A 16,079-nucleotide genomic window follows, 5' to 3' on the forward strand; every position below is an offset into this window, starting at 1 on the left:
CAACGACACATGCGTTCGGTTGTTCAGATTGGTGACGGTGAGAAATCTTAAATGCTTGAATTGCTTTGATTTTAAAGGGGTTTGTCAACTAATTATACAGCGAGGTACTTAAATGTTACTTTTAGCTAATTCATTATAGTAAACCTTCATGATAATAGGATATAGACTCTGTAGAATTTGATAAGCTGGACTAGAAATCAAAACCTTTTTTCAATCTTCATTCCAGCAAAAAGCATACACACATCATTGTATTTGGCATCGTTTAGAAAGACCTGCTTTTCGCACTGGAATACAAACTGACATGAGTGCCGCTCTCCTATTTAAACATTACCGTGTGACCAACCAACATCATCAATTTATTCAAGACCCTAAATATTCGCACAGCCACAGTGGCAATTTACTCAAATGGAAGATTAATTTCAAAGTATAATACAAGTTTCTTGGAATGCAACCAGATTATTATATTTTTAGGTCAACTATCATACAGCAGAATACCATGGAGGAACCAAGCAGTGGAGCATATTTGAAAGTCTTAAAAGATGCCAAATCTGACAACGAAAAGTTTGCAGCATTATTGCTGGTATGTATACAGTGATTTACACACACACAATCAGCTAAGGCCAGAGGGTCAATTGTGGTCTTGATACTATCATTATTTAGATAATGTGTTACTAGTTATAAAACCGATATAACTGTCATAAGGTTTCCCTGTTGTGTTGTTATTGTGTCTGGGTTCATTGTCAGGTAATTTTGAGACAGGGTCTCATTGTAGTAACTGGTGGATTCTTCACCGAACAACATACAGGAGGCCTGTCTCATGCCATTCCCAGCAAAAACAGTAGTGTCTTGCCCAAGGACACAACTATGACAGCACAGACTGGTCTCAGCTTCTAGAGAAACACAACCCCCTTGGGATAGGAGCTGTAGCTAGAACCACACATGATGGTTCTTCACCTGATGTCATGTAGGCTACAACTATTCCTGCCTTGCGTGATATTGATAAAGAAGCATATATTAGTCACAATAGTTTTTCCTGCTGATATGTATTTGTCATGCCATTATAAAACACAGGCTGATATGCTTATGTACATGTTAATACACTACCTCAAATTTAAACTAAATTATAATCAAACAATTCTTGTTATTTAAGGCTGTGAAAAAATATGAGCAAATGATATTATATCCTGATTACTTGACCTATGGCGGCAAGATTCACTGCTTTTTCTTGGGACTTTTACTTGTAAGGGCAGATGAAAGTCAGAAGTTACTAGTTAACTGCTGAAAATTGCTTCCCTCTTGATACAAAATCTCTTTTCCTTTTGTAATATGTAGCTTTTTGCCATTTCAATGAAATTATTTCCGTTTTACTATATTATCTCTTAAATGTTTGTGACATCAGCTCTTGCCTGAGTTTAAACCTCATCCAGGTTATAACATTTTATTTTATAGTGTTGTATTCAATAATATTTACACTGTAACTTTCTACCAGGGGAATTAGTTATCCTCAGATGACTTTATTCATTCCCATCTTGTCATGCCTATAATTTATCCCTTCTCTGTTGTATGGTTGATTTATTCGGACATTAAGACTTAGATAATCATAAACAATTATTTCATGTTTCAGATTGCGAAACTGACTAAAGCCAAAGCTTTATCAAAGGAAGAAAGGAATGAGATGTTTTCGACAATTGGTTTGAAGTTCCTTATCAGACTTCTAAAGTCTAGTAAGAATCATTTTTGTAAATCCATGCAAACGAAGGAGAGATGTACATGGGGCTCTACCTAACTCCCTTTCACTCTAATTGACTAAAAGAATGTTTCCATTAGCTGATACTAGTAATAAGACTTCTGATTTCTAGTCCCTGTACTTCTACCTATGACTGGTATTATGTAAAATGTGACATAAATAAACACTTAAGATAATTTAATGAACTAAAATCTAGATATTATAATGAAAAAATGTCATTTTTTCAATTGGTTATATTTGGCAGAAACTGCTCCAGAGGGATGTGCTGTTAGTATGTATCAGTCCATAGCTCTCAGTATTTTGTCTGGTCTGTGTACAGATCCACACCAGGTAAGAAACATGTTCAAAGAACAAACAAATTTTTTTCTTATATTTGGAAAATTTATTTATTGTTAGTACAGTTATGATGTTATTTTGCTTGATGGCAGTCTGAAATGAGTTCATTGGTGCTGTAAAAAATCATGAAAAGTGATAACTGATAACACATATTTTCATTTTCAGAATTATATTGACTGTTTGGCATTTCCATGCTCTCCAAAATTTTTTTGAGGGAGCATATAGTTGTCGCTTTATCAATCCATCCGTTTAGTATCTGAAGGATAATGAAACTGGTTGCATACATTGTATACATTTTTCATACACTTGACATGGCTTTAGTATGTAAGACGATGTCGAGTGTATGAAAGTCAAGGTGCATAACTCGTAATTAAGGAGTTATTGCCCTTTGTTAAAATTTCTTGTCTGGAGCAAAACTTTGCTTGCATTTAAAATTGAATAACAAAACTTGTGTGTACATTGGTTATACTAAGATCATATGCATTGTACCAAAGTAAGGGCCTGCAAGTCCCTCAATTACATAACTAACATCCTTTGTTAAAATCTTTTGTCCAAGCATAAATGTATATTGAATTAATGCCAGTGAAACTCACAGCTTATGATAAGTACATTTTTGAAAACAGATTCAAAACCTATAATCTTTGAACTCTTGATTGTCTCCCACACAATTTACAATACTAAAATATAAACACACGATGTCATACTAGTAACACAAGTGCTTATATCTGACATACACACTAAGTATCAGATTGAGTGAAATAAACCCATACATTCATAGCTCACTTATAAGTATGTGTCAGACACAAATACATGTATGGAACATATCAAAACATTATTCTGGCTTCTTTCAAACTCTTCATTGTAACATATTTTACACAAGTGAGTCATAAATATATTACCAAATAAAAATTTCACAGCCAGGAATAATCTCCAATGAAGTTGCTTTCGAGAATTCATCATTTCACTTACACTCTTGATTCCTAATGATATTGGTGCATTTCATTTGTTATGTGTCTGCTGAGGAATATTAATGAAATCAACTTCTTTATTGTAATTTTAATAATCTGGAAGTTAAAATGTAAGTGATGTTTTCCATTAAGGTAACCTTTTAGCATTTTTAACTATTTGTTAATTTCAGATTGCAAAAATAGGACTGGAGAAGCACATCGAAATATTGAATGGGATAGTGTTAAAAAATGCAGGGTATGTACCACACTTGTTTATACAACAGAATAGTTTATCTTAACATTTTGAGATTACGATAAACATCCATCATTCCATATAACACTGATTTTAGTTTTGGTGTTGGCAATGTTAGCCAAAAAGTGCACTTTTCTTGGAGATTAGATATGGTTCCTTAACAACATACTTGTAGATACAGATGTTAACATATTACTTAACAGGGAAGATGAGATGGCCACAACAATGGTTGCTGATTGTTATGATATTCTACAAAATCTGGCCAGCACAGCAGAAGGATGTGATCAGCTGTTGGTTAAGTGGACACCAGTCACACTTTGCAGGGTGATCCTTGACAACCTTTATGGTGAGAAGATAAAAAAATAACAGTAGAACTTGCCAAATACTAAAAAGCATTGAAACACAATTTAGAGTCACCTGCAGTGAAATGATTTTTGTGTAATGCAAACTTGCAATTATGTTTTAATTGGAGGAGAGGGGGGTGTATATAGTGTTACCCTGTACCCTTGTCTGTCTGAGCGCCTTGTTCAGAATCATATCAATATTCTGAGGAGAACTTCTCAACAGGTACGGTTCATATTAACCCCACAGTATCATAACAAAGTTCTACACCTGATCAGATTCTGGGTTGCATAGGAGTGGGGACATTCATATCTGATACACATTTTCTAGCTATTTAATTTGTTAGCTTTAATTACCTTTTGATGTATTTTTCTTTGTAGTGAAATCTTAGAAAATTAAGTGGTGATCTCTTGCTCATTCAGATTCTACCTTTCAAACAGACTGCAAAAGATGTTGCAGAAAGATGTTTGTAAATACTCTAACCTGTCTAAAACCTGCCTACAGAGGCCACTGAATGAAGTGCATATATCAATCATGCATTAAAACCTGTCTTTGAAGGTCACTCAAGTGAGCAGAGATGTAGTAATCATACACTCAAACCTATATATAAAAACCACCAAAGGGAACAGATGAAGGATTGTTTGTAAGAAACATGTGAAAAAAAAAAATTAACTATTCCATTTACAGAATGACATGTATCTAGACATGAATGAAATCATTTTATCTGTCCTCTAGGCTGGAGTGCTTTATCTGTGTTGTCTTTTTACAGGAGCTGACAGAGCAGAGGGGGTGTTAAAGTGTATGTTGTCTGTGACTGGACCCAGGGTGTGGCTGACACACAGGCAGACTAAACTTCTTCACAGCATGATGGTGTACCTTGTTAAATCATTCCACAATTTTCAGGTAATGGTATACTGCATGGGATGTTATTAGCATAGGACACACATTTCTTGTACACAGGATTAGCAAATCTCTCACAACATCCATTGTTAGATTTTTTGTCTCGTCTGATATGCCTGATACATCAACACAACATTAGGTACAAAATTATGTCTTTCTCGAGTATAACAAAAAAGGGAGATTATTAAGTTGAATCAAAGAATTTGCAACTGAGAATAGTTGGTAAAGTTTTCATGCCTAAAATTCTATCACTTGTTCATGTTTGAGATAGGTTTATCTCAGTTGAATGCTGAGATTGATCAAATCTTTCACCCGTATTGTTTGTGAGATAGATGGATCTGAACCCTCAGGGGGATATCATTTTATAGGATGAATATTATTTTTCTCTTACCCTGCTGGCCATCTTATGTAAAATGTGTTGTTGACAATACTTGGCATTGTTGAAGTAACATCATAGCAATTCAAGTGGAATCCCCTATCTCAGCTTGTAGAAAATTTTACAGAGGTAAGGGAGTGTATACACCTGTCTCATTTGAATCCACAACTTATTATGAAAACATATATATATTGTTGTTTTATAGGCATGTACAATAGAATCTTACACATTATGCGTAAGATTAAATCGTAATGTGTGAAGCGTCTGAGGTGTGGGAATCTCCACTATTCATACACTGCCCATATTATGCACTGAGACAAGGAGTAAGAGAAAAATAATAGGATGAGATAGGGGGATCTCAGCCCTCGAACACCAGACTTGCCTCATGTTTGACAACTTAATAATTCCCCCTCAGGTTGAGATCCCCCTATATCACCCTAAAGTGGATGAAAGATTCTCTTAATCTCCTACACATATAGATAACAGATTTTATTAGTACAGAATTACACTATAAAGGAATCTTAAGTTAATTTATGAAAGGAGACATGAAGATAAATATAGACCTTTCCTTTTTCACAGGATGAAACCAAATTTGAAATGTGTGGCTTTCTGCAACAGATGCTTCAAAGTATTCCAGATGACATGGTAAGTGTAGCCAGAAGGTTTACATAACACAATTCTCTTGCTTTTCAAAGTAAGATGATTACTATGAACTTAAATAAATCCTGTTATATATGTCTGTTTCACCAATATTTTTTCCAGGTTAACGAATGTAAGAAGAGTACCTGGCTGCCTGTCTTGGTGAAAACATTGAAAGAAATACTTACCAGTAGATTAGGTAAGGTAGATTGTCCAAGTTCACAATTTGTTGTGCGGAGGATAAAAGTGATCAGTATTCTGAGAAGTTAGTTGCCATCTTCTTCATTTAAATTGCAATAAAAAACAAGAAAAAGAAAAGTTGGGTTAGCTACTGATCAATAGATAATTATCCTTAGTATAGTTTCTATGATGTAGTTTAGTTTATTCTTTCTGACTGGTACTTACATATTAATTCTAATGCTGAGAAGTCAAACATTATCAGAACAGTATTAAGGTTGAAATATTGCTTTGGAGAACTTACGAAAGACATATATTATGGAAAATGAAAAATTCTGATCAGCCAGTAAATTAAATGTTGCAATATGTTTCGTGATGCCGAAGCTGTCGTGCCATTTTTGTACTAGATTTTTAATGCTTGTTCAGGTGAAGACCAGCGGAATCCCACATTGTGCTTGGTGGCTGTGATAATTGATCGCCTAGGAGTGACCACTGTCCTGCCACCACTAACACCTGACTGCCAGCTCCTCCTGGTCATCACTCACCTCAGTTGTATTGAAATAAGGATGATCTTGGAAAACTTCTCATTTGAACAGGTGATTGATATTGAAATGTGATATTTACCAGCCAATTTTCATCATAATGTAACTTTCATCTGTCTGTCCTTTGTTTTGAGCACAGATTTATCATTAATATGAATGTTGATATAATGCATACCAAATCCAGTAATCATATTTTAGGGGCAAATTAACAAGGGGAAAGATGAAAAATAGATTTCACCAGTAAAATGTGAATAATTGATTAATGGAAAGTTTTCCACAATATAGTATAGTGATGGGACAATGCTCAGATATAATCAATTATCTAAACAGTAAACCTCATATAATTGTAATTTTATGTTATCAGTCATATGTACTTTAATATTTTCTTGTGTTTTATCAAAAACAAAACTCATATTATGAATACTAGAAATGCTAGTTTACAATAATATTCATTTTTGTTAATTTTAAGGAAGTGAGGTTTATTTGAAGTTACAAATAAAAAAATCTCTGATTATTGAACACACAGTCAGCTGATTATGTGATTGACTAACTTCATCAGAAAGCCTTTCTGATTTGAACTGATAATCAATTTTGAAGAAATTTCCCATTACTTATACAAATGTAAAATAGTTTACACGTCTGAAAAGTAATTTACATATTTTATCATGTGTAACTCTGCTTAAGAATGACTTTGTGTATGATGTGAAGTTTCCATGGTGATTTCCTTGATGTGGATCAATGGAATCTTTTTTGTTAGATATGCTACTTTAAGCAATGTGAACATTTAAGCTATTGAAGTGATTTATTGACATTAGAGACTGATTTGGGAATTCAGTAATTCTAGATTACTAACAGAAATTCTAGATTAATAGAAACACAAGGTCTAAATCTTTCAATTGTTTAATAGGAACTGGCATTTTATCATCATTTCTTAAATCCTGTCACTCTATCAAATTTACTACAGTAACATAAAAAGTGTTCCCTATTTAAAGTAAATTATATCATCATTTCTTACGTTTCATCACTCTATAACTTAATTAGCCCACCATCGTTAGATGGTGGGTTATTCAAATCGCCCTGCGTCCGTGGTCCGTGGTCCGTCCGTCCGTAAACAATTCTTGTTACCGCTATTTCTGGAAAAGTACTGGATGGATCTTTCTCAAATTTCATATGCAGGTTCCCCTTGGTCCCTAGTTGTGCATTGTACCTTTTTTTGACTGATTCGAATTCAAGATGGCCGACAGGTGGCCATCTTGGGTTTTGAATGTAAAAGTTTGTTACTGCTATTTCTTGGAAAGTACTGGATGGATCTTTCTCAAATTTCGTATGCAGGTTCCCTTTGGTTCCAAGTTGTGCATTATACCTTTTTGGACTGATCCGAAATCAAGATGGCCGACAGGCAGCCATCTTGGATTTTGAGAGTAAAATCTTGTTACTGCTATATCTGAGGAAGTACTGGATGGATCCTTCTGATATTTCATAGATATTGGTTTCCCTTGGTCCCTAGTTGTGCATTGTACCTTTTATGGACTGATTTGAAATCAAAGTGGCCCACAGGCAGCCATCTTGGATGTCGACAGTAATACAGCACAAGCATATTGTCCATTATCCACCTGTAACTGACTGCTATCTAATAATACTTTGGGATCTTTTTCAAATGATATTTGCTAATAGGTGCTTAATAAAAATATCTTGTGCCATCATTGAGTACATTCAATGAAGACCAGTTCATGAACATTTACAACATCTGTAACAAACAAAAAAAAAATAAACAAATCTTCAAGAACTGAAAACAGATCCTCAAATGGTGGGTGCCAAGATCCATCTGGGATCTTTTGTTACAGTAACATTCGAAATGTTCCCTATTTAAAGCCAGAACAATTAAGAACAGTTAGATGATAGATGACATTGGATGTTATTGTATACAAATGTACTAGGTTTCATATCATACTTGAAGATTAGATTACTTTTGTGTAAATGTCTTATCAGGTTGTACAAAGGGCTGAGGTGCTGTGTAGCTGTTACCTATTAATGGAGAACATCATTTATTATATGACCATGTCCCCATCACTAAAGCTGGATGAAAAGCAGGTCACACAACTCCATCATGCCATGGTGGGCTCTGTCAATGCAATTCTGTGTTTTCTCCAGGAAGTCTCTGAAAGGGAAGACTCACATGTATGTAAATCATCATTGGTGGAAAATATGGAAGATATTTTTGAAAGGAGAACAGTAGTCTTAGTAGACAAAAACATAAAATATGAAAGAGAAGGTTTTATTATATCATTTTGGTAATCCATTTATCCTATGATTAAGTTATGAAGAAAGAAGAAAAAAATTACACATTAGTTTTTGGTTCACATGTTAAATTCACTGGGAATGATATAAGTACCACATAGAAAATAGTTTTTGGTTATCTTTTCATATTTTCAGAAATACCCAGAGCCAGTAGTGATTGCCACAGTGAGAGTCCTGGGGGTGTGGATGTCTGAGGAAACCTCAGCTCTAAAGGAACACACCTATGCATTGCTGCCATTTCTCCTCAAAGTCTGGTAAAGTCCTTCTACTTCTGAATGTATTCATAGGATATTTTGTATCCATCACATCAAAGTTAGGTACTCACCATCCATTACATCTAAAACGAGAAGTGTTGTGTTGATTTCAGAGAACTTGTATATATATCATCAGTATGCTGTATTTTAAAGTTGCAAGCTTTGAAAATTATGTTTTCATTTTAATCTTCATTCTTGCACAATTTGGAATCATGAAAAACTATTTAAGTGAAGAAAGTACGAAATGTAATCTACCCTTGATTTTGTTATATATGCTATATAAAAAGCATAAAAGTATAATTACAACCCTATTTTTTTATCTTGCAGTAAACAACAAGTACAATCTAGAAATACGGCAAAAGGAAGTGGAGATAGGTGTTCCGAACAACCAGCTGGAATAGCAGACCAACAATTTAATGAAATAAGACCAGCATACCAATCTCAGAAACCTTCAGCAGAAAAGAACACAGCTAGTCTAGAGACTGCCCAGGAAGGGTTGTTTTCAATGGATGGTTCAGGGTCGAAGGTCACACAGAGGAATAATTCTGTTGAGGAGGTTCTTTCTGCTTCTATAGAGCATTGTGACATTAAATGTGATATTGATAAATCAGACATTTCTACACAATGTGAGGAGCAAGAGAAACCAGATCAGGGAAATATACAATCTGTTAAAATTTCAGAAAATGAAGTGCTAGAAGATGGAAAGAGAAAAGAAAAAAACAATAATGTGACAGATAATTCATCACACAAATCCAAATCAGTGACTTTTAGCATGGAACTCTGTGGAGACTGTGGGGTCGCTGATGATAATTTACTGCATTCAGAGCCTACAGACAAAAGTATATGCAGTGTGGTAAAATTTGACACTGAAAATAACTACAATTGCAACAATGTTGATTTATTACGCTTCCTGTTACCAGCTTTCTGTCATTTCATGGCAGAGGATGAGTCACGCCAGATACTGCTTACCAACCAAACACAGACTCTTCTAGTTGATTACTTTAAGCTCTGTCTCAGCACTGTCATGGAGGGAGAGGACTGCAATGAGGCAAAGGTAATGATAGATTTTGGTTGATAACAAGACAACAAAGATATTAAAATCAGCCTTTGTCTAATAATAGCTTCATGAGAGATTATGATATTGTAAATCAAGGCAGAGACCAAACAATTCTTAGTATTGATAGTGTTGGTATCTGAACTGGTCTGTACTTTTTCTGAATTTTTCATGGAGATAGAATACAAACAGTCAAAAGAAGGAGCACCATTAAGAGGGAGGTTGAATGGTCAAAGGAATGTGTAGCATTAAGATGGAGGTTGAATGGTGAAAAGAATGCGTAGCATTAAGATGGAGGTTGAATGGTCAAAGGAATGAGTAGCATTAAGACGGAGGTTGAATGGTCAAAGGAATGAGTAGCATTAAGACGGAGGTTGAATGGTGAAAAGAATGAGCAGCATTAAGACTGAGGTTGAATGGTCAAAAGAATGAGTAGCATTAAGACGGAGGTTGAATGGTCAAAGGAATGAGTAGCATTAAGACGGAGGTTGAATGGTCAAAAGAATGAGTAGCAGTAAGACGGAGGTTGAATGGTGAAAAGAATGAGTAGCATTAAGACGGAGGTTGAATGGTCAAAAGAATGAGTAGCAGTAAGACGGAGGTTGAATGGTGAAAAGAATGAGTAGCATTAAGACGGAGGTTGAATGGTCAAAGGAATGTGTAGCATTAAGACGGAGGTTGAATGGTCAAAGGAATGTGTAGCATTAAGACGGAGGTTGAATGGTGAAAGGAATGAGCAGCATTAAGAAGGAGGTTGAATGGTGAAAAGAATGAGTAGCATTAAGACGGAGGTTGAATGGTCAAAGGAATGAGTAGCATTAAGACGGAGGTTGAATGGTGAAAAGAATGAGCAGCATTAAGACTGAGGTTGAATGGTCAAAAGAATGAGTAGCATTAAGACGGAGGTTGAATGGTCAAAGGAATGAGTAGCATTAAGACGGAGGTTGAATGGTCAAAAGAATGAGTAGCAGTAAGACGGAGGTTGAATGGTGAAAAGAATGAGTAGCATTAAGACGGAGGTTGAATGGTCAAAAGAATGAGTAGCAGTAAGACGGAGGTTGAATGGTGAAAAGAATGAGTAGCATTAAGACGGAGGTTGAATGGTGAAAAGAATGAGTAGCAGTAAGACGGAGGTTGAATGGTCAAAGGAATGAGTAGCGTTAAGTTGGAGGTTGAATGGTCAAAGGAATGAGTAGCATTAAGACGGAGGTTGAATGGTCAAAGGAATGTGTAGCATTAAGACGGAGGTTGAATGGTGAAAAGAATGAGTAGCGTTAAGTTGGAGGTTGAATGGTCAAAGGAATGAGTAGCATTAAGACGGAGGTTGAATGGTCAAAGGAATGTGTAGCATTAAGACGGAGGTTGAATGGTCAAAGGAATGTGTAGCATTAAGACGGAGGTTGAATGGTGAAAGGAATGAGCAGCATTAAGAAGGAGGTTGAATGGTGAAAAGAATGAGTAGCATTAAGACGGAGGTTGAATGGTGAAAAGAATGAGTAGCGTTAAGACGGAGGTTGAATGGTCAAAGGAATGAGTAGCATTAAGACGGAGGTTGAATGGTCAAAGGAATGTGTAGCATTAAGACGGAGGTTGAATGGTGAAAAGAATGAGTAGCATTAAGACGGAGGTTGAATGGTGAAAAGAATGAGTAGCATTAAGACTGAGGTTGAATGGTCAAAAGAAGGAGCAGCATTAAGACGGAGGTTGAATGGTCAAAGGAATGTGTAGCATTAAGACTGAGGTTGAATGGTCAAAAGAATGAGCAGCACGAAGACTTGGGGTCAAATGGTCAAAAGATGGAGTAGATTAAGACAAAATGAACGGTCAAAATTAAGAGTAGCATTAAGTATGAACACATATTTCAGGTCTTGTAAAAGGTTGTTCCTTTAGTTTTTGTAGGGTAAATATTGAAGAAGGCAAATGGCACACTTATTGTTAAAATGTTAAGGGTGGATGTATTTTTGTTCAAGAAACAAAATAGCACATTTTAGTACATCTTCATTTGTCAATCCTTTTTGTATATCTTCATCTGTCCATTTCAGAGAAGATTGCTAATGGTATGTTGAGCCTTAACAGATCTGAAACATTTTGTGGGAGTTTGCTTGTGGTTTGTAGATTATTAATGAATCTGTGAAAAATTTCAGGGGAGTTTGCTTGTGGTTTGTGGAGCCTTAATGAATCTGGTGGTGTTGGAGAAAGATCTGATCAGCAAGGATGAGGACATGCATATCCTATGTCAGGCTGTGGTGGAAGCTGTACCTGTTCTCTGTAAGTACATTGTATAGAGTGTTCCTTTTAGCATTGAATTTCTTTGTAAATGTTTATTAGATTTGTAAACAAACACAGGCGAATTAACAGTTTAGCCTTAACAACAATTATATTTTTCATACTTTGTTATAGCTAACCGAGAGGATTATCTGATTCTATGGTGTAACCTAGTCACATTAGGAATGTTCCTGTTACTACGACAGTACAAAACCTCGAGAGGTAATGTAACCATACTTGTGTTGAACAAGGTCTGGATCCAAAAAATCCTGCACCTGTAATGTCAAGCATATTTAGAATCTGAACATGTAAAGTCAAGATACTTAAGGTCTGTACAAGTAAAATCAGGGACATTTATGGTCTGTACCCATAAAGTCCAGGACATTTAATGTCTACACTCAGATTTCTGTTAATAATAGTGCAGATACACCAAAGTAGACATGGAAAAGTTGAGTATCAAAAAGTATTAATGAGCAATTGACAGATGTTTAATAAAGAATGACAAAATAAAAATGATTTGACAGATGAAAGTCTTTGTACATTTGTAGGATTTGTATCAAATCATTGAACACATGGGATCTTGACATTACCTCTGATTACAGTGCTTCCGGATCAGAAATCAAAATTCTTTGTCGTGGCGATGTCGTTTGTGAAGGGTCCATTTACTAGTAAGACTCACAAGCGTAAGGAGGTGGTTCAGATCAGTGATGTGTATACACCTATTTGGGAGGACGTTTCTGAGCTTTGGCATCTTACTCTACAGGGTAAGTATGGACACTTTGTGTAATGTTACAGATACATTGGAAATCCTCTGAGATTTAAGTGATATATATAATACATGTATATGTGTGTGTTTTGTTTCGGGCATGGGTCAATTTACAGTAACAATATTTTAGATGATATACCTTATAATACACATTGTTTAAACATTGGTAGGTGAGAAAGTGTGCTATAGCCTCACTAATTTTTTTAGTCATCCACTTTCCTTTCCATCCACTGTCATTTATGCGTTAATCTTCTGCAATTCTTGTAGCTTGAACTTCATTCTGACCTACATTTTGACCTTTAAAAGAAAATGTTTGTCGGGGCTCCATCTCCCACACTTCTTGCCACTTGAACTTCTTACTTGAGGAATGGGTTCAACTTGGTGAGGCAGTGTATGGGATATCAAAAGATGGTCACTCTGACTTTCATTTTGACCTCTGACCTATATCAAAGGAAATTTGTCCAGACTCAATCTCCTTCACTACAGTCACTGGAACTTAACCCATAGTATTTGTGTTCACCTTGGTGAGGGAGTGTCAGTGGGGGACTCTGCTGAATCATCTTGCTAATTTATTAAACAGGAGTATCAAATCTGTTGTGAAGCTAAGGAGAATCCCAGTCATTCTACCCCAATATAACTGGAGATATATGACTTGTATTTTTCAGCTATTAGTGAGTGTATCCCGTTGTTTCCTGTACTGTCACATACACTGCTATCTGCTGGGGTTCTACCTCATTGGAAGAAACTGTTGACTAAAACCTCTGGTATGTACTGGTACTAAGGTCTCTTAGGGTATGTACCATACAACTTGATTTATCAAGTTACTAGATACTTAAAAATTTAGTCTCACATTTTCTTAAACTTATGCACATATGTCGTCCTAATTCTTTTTTTCTCATTGCTGGCAGTTTCAGTTATAAATTACATTTTCACATCCTAAAATATACTGTCACCTTATTGTAATAACTTCATGGTGTCTTTAATTATGACATCAGATTTGTGCAACAATATCTAACTCTAGTAAAGTCTCCAGTTAACACTAGATCTTTATTTACATTTTACAATTTGATTTATGTATTTCTTTAGGCAAAGGTGTTCCAGACAGTGTTCAACAGAGTGTATTAAAACTGATCACAGTGGCTGTGAAAACCAGCCCCAAAGTACGAGAAGTTGCAAAGACAACAGGATACCTTGTCATTTCACAGTAAGTCAATTATTTGTCATTAGTATATTATTATATACAGCAAAACAACTTTCCTTCTCTCTCAGTTCACTTTTTGCAAATTTTTGCATTGGAAGCATTACCAGAAAACTTTGAATCATAACATGTTTTCCTTAATTGAACTTAATTATTGTTTTTTGTACATCTGTTTTTAATTTCATTGACAATTTATTGAAGAAGTTTTTAAAAACTGTGAATGACCTTCAATTGCTATCAAAACAAACGCCCAGACACCTAATGAATTTTCCAGTATACAAGTTGTTACTTTTTTTCTCCGGGGTGTGGTAGGTTTTTGTCCAGTGTGGCTTGTGTGGCAACAAAAAATAAATCCAAAGGATGGGGAAAAAAGTGCTGTTTTCATACAACATCAGGGCTCTCACACCCCATTTTGGGACTGGGGCCCGGGGCCCTTAGAATTGGGAAAAATAGCTGTTTTCCTTAGAATTGGGAAAACTTGGGGTCTAAATTGGGAAAAAAGATACTATTTTACATTGGGAATGGGGCCGAATATCGGCCCCAAATCTGGCAGATCGAGAGCCCTGAACATACACATTATAAACGTAAATTTTAAATCACTCGAAGTAACATTTTGATAAAAGTCTTGTAGCACACTGGTTTTTACAAATACCTGACAACCATGTGTTTGTGACTGAAACAGATCGTGTATAACTGTTACTTGTGATAGTATACAGGATGATTTGAAATCTGCAATAAAAATAACATAACATGGATGTCATTAATCATACCTTTCAGTATTTGAAACATTCATGATTACTTCACAGCAATTGCAAGAAGGCATGGTAGAATTTAAGAATAGACTATGGTACCATTTGATGTGATGTGTGTTTTATTGATGTATTTTATTATATACTGTTAAAATATTGATAAAAAGTCAGCTATGAAGCCTATATACTGGTGTGACTCACAATGCCAATATTTATCAATCTGAAAGCTAATAAGATCAATTAATTGGTCAGGGTATTGTGCCACACTTACTGTTAATAAAGTACCAAAAGTTGTTCTAACCTAAGAAAAGGTCAGCCATGGTACAGTTTCTCTAAAATGCCCAATAAAAAGTTGAACAGATGTGACCAAAGTGGGGCTCCCTGTCAGGTTTAAATGTGGACCATACACTTCAAAATTTTAAAAGGGTGTGTTTGAAATCAGGGAAGTTAATTATCATGAACTCGTATTCCAGAAATTGCAAAATCATGAAATTAAATGGCCACAAACCTTTTGTGTTGCTGAAATTGGAAGGTCATAGATGTGACCTTTTGTTGCTGAACTAAGGATTTAGGTACTTTATGTTGCAAATGTAAAATCATTTTGAATCTGATTTTTTTTATTTACAGAACTTACCAGCAGACAGATCTACAAAGCTTACTGACCTAAACCTTGGATTATACCACATAGCAGTGCCATTACATTTCACATCACCAAATGTTCATTAAAGGTCATATCAAGTTTTACTCCTGTGTTGCTCTTATTTGTGTAATGTTGTACCTTGATAATAATCTGGAAAAAATCTCTTAAAGAGACTCAGTCTTAAGTTGAGAATACAAAGATTGCAATCTTAATTAAAACAATGATCATCATTATTACACTCTGTAATATAATCTTAGATTCATGTCAAAAGTAAAAGATGCATTCATAGACCTACCAGTTGATCAGTTTTAATGTTTGAATAGATAGGTGGTCTTTATAGACCGGTGTTGTTTTTACAGGCAATATACAATATAAGGTATATCTATATATAGAGAGAGTATTTATAGACATGTTATATACATGTATCTAGATAGGTGGGCATTGCCAGGATGTATAGACAGGTGGTGTTAACAGACAAGAAATATATAGACAGATGGTCATTACAGATAGGATGGTCATTACAGACAGGATATATATATAGACAGGTGGTTTTTACAGACAAGAAATATATAGACAGATGGTCATTACAGACAGGA

At 35.2% G+C, this 16,079-nt stretch overlaps 1 protein-coding gene across 2 annotated transcripts; it reads left to right on the forward strand.

Annotated features, from left to right (window-relative positions):
* The first annotated feature begins 2 nt into the window (after positions 1 to 2).
* On the forward strand, positions 3 to 15,565 carry LOC132556616 (neurochondrin-like). 2 transcript variants are annotated; one of them, XM_060221048.1, is made up of 19 exons: positions 3 to 37; positions 472 to 580; positions 1,625 to 1,724; positions 1,992 to 2,077; positions 3,222 to 3,286; positions 3,487 to 3,629; positions 4,395 to 4,528; positions 5,481 to 5,546; positions 5,664 to 5,739; positions 6,144 to 6,313; positions 8,249 to 8,437; positions 8,693 to 8,811; positions 9,139 to 9,865; positions 12,010 to 12,133; positions 12,266 to 12,352; positions 12,733 to 12,894; positions 13,562 to 13,660; positions 13,983 to 14,100; positions 15,471 to 15,565. In XM_060221048.1, the coding sequence occupies exons 2-19, from the start codon at positions 497 to 499 to the stop codon at positions 15,508 to 15,510; spliced, it is 2,589 nt and encodes an 862-aa protein (XP_060077031.1). In that variant the 5' UTR covers positions 3 to 37; positions 472 to 496; the 3' UTR covers positions 15,511 to 15,565. The 2 variants fall into 2 exon arrangements, with proteins under 2 accessions (XP_060077031.1, XP_060077032.1); XM_060221049.1 differs by having other exon boundaries at positions 21 to 104.
* Positions 15,566 to 16,079: the final 514 nt, after the last annotated feature.

The sequence above is a fragment of the Ylistrum balloti genome, unplaced genomic scaffold (genome assembly GCF_031769215.1).
Source record: "Ylistrum balloti isolate Yb309-2 unplaced genomic scaffold, AGI_CSIRO_Ybal_v1 Utg370580, whole genome shotgun sequence".
NCBI lineage: Eukaryota > Metazoa > Mollusca > Bivalvia > Pectinida > Pectinidae > Ylistrum > Ylistrum balloti.

What these genes read in the sequence shown, in the direction of transcription:
- LOC132556616 (XM_060221048.1), top strand. Translation starts at nt 497, where the DNA reads ATGGAGGAACCAAGCAGTGGAGCATATTTGAAAGTCTTAAAAGATGCC. An exon ending in TGTGTACAGATCCACACCAG is followed by an intron (nt 2,078 to 3,221) that starts GTAAGAAACATG and finishes TGTTAATTTCAG; the next exon opens with ATTGCAAAAATAGGACTGGA. An exon ending in TTGGCATCTTACTCTACAGG is followed by an intron (nt 12,895 to 13,561) that starts GTAAGTATGGAC and finishes TGTATTTTTCAG; the next exon opens with CTATTAGTGAGTGTATCCCG.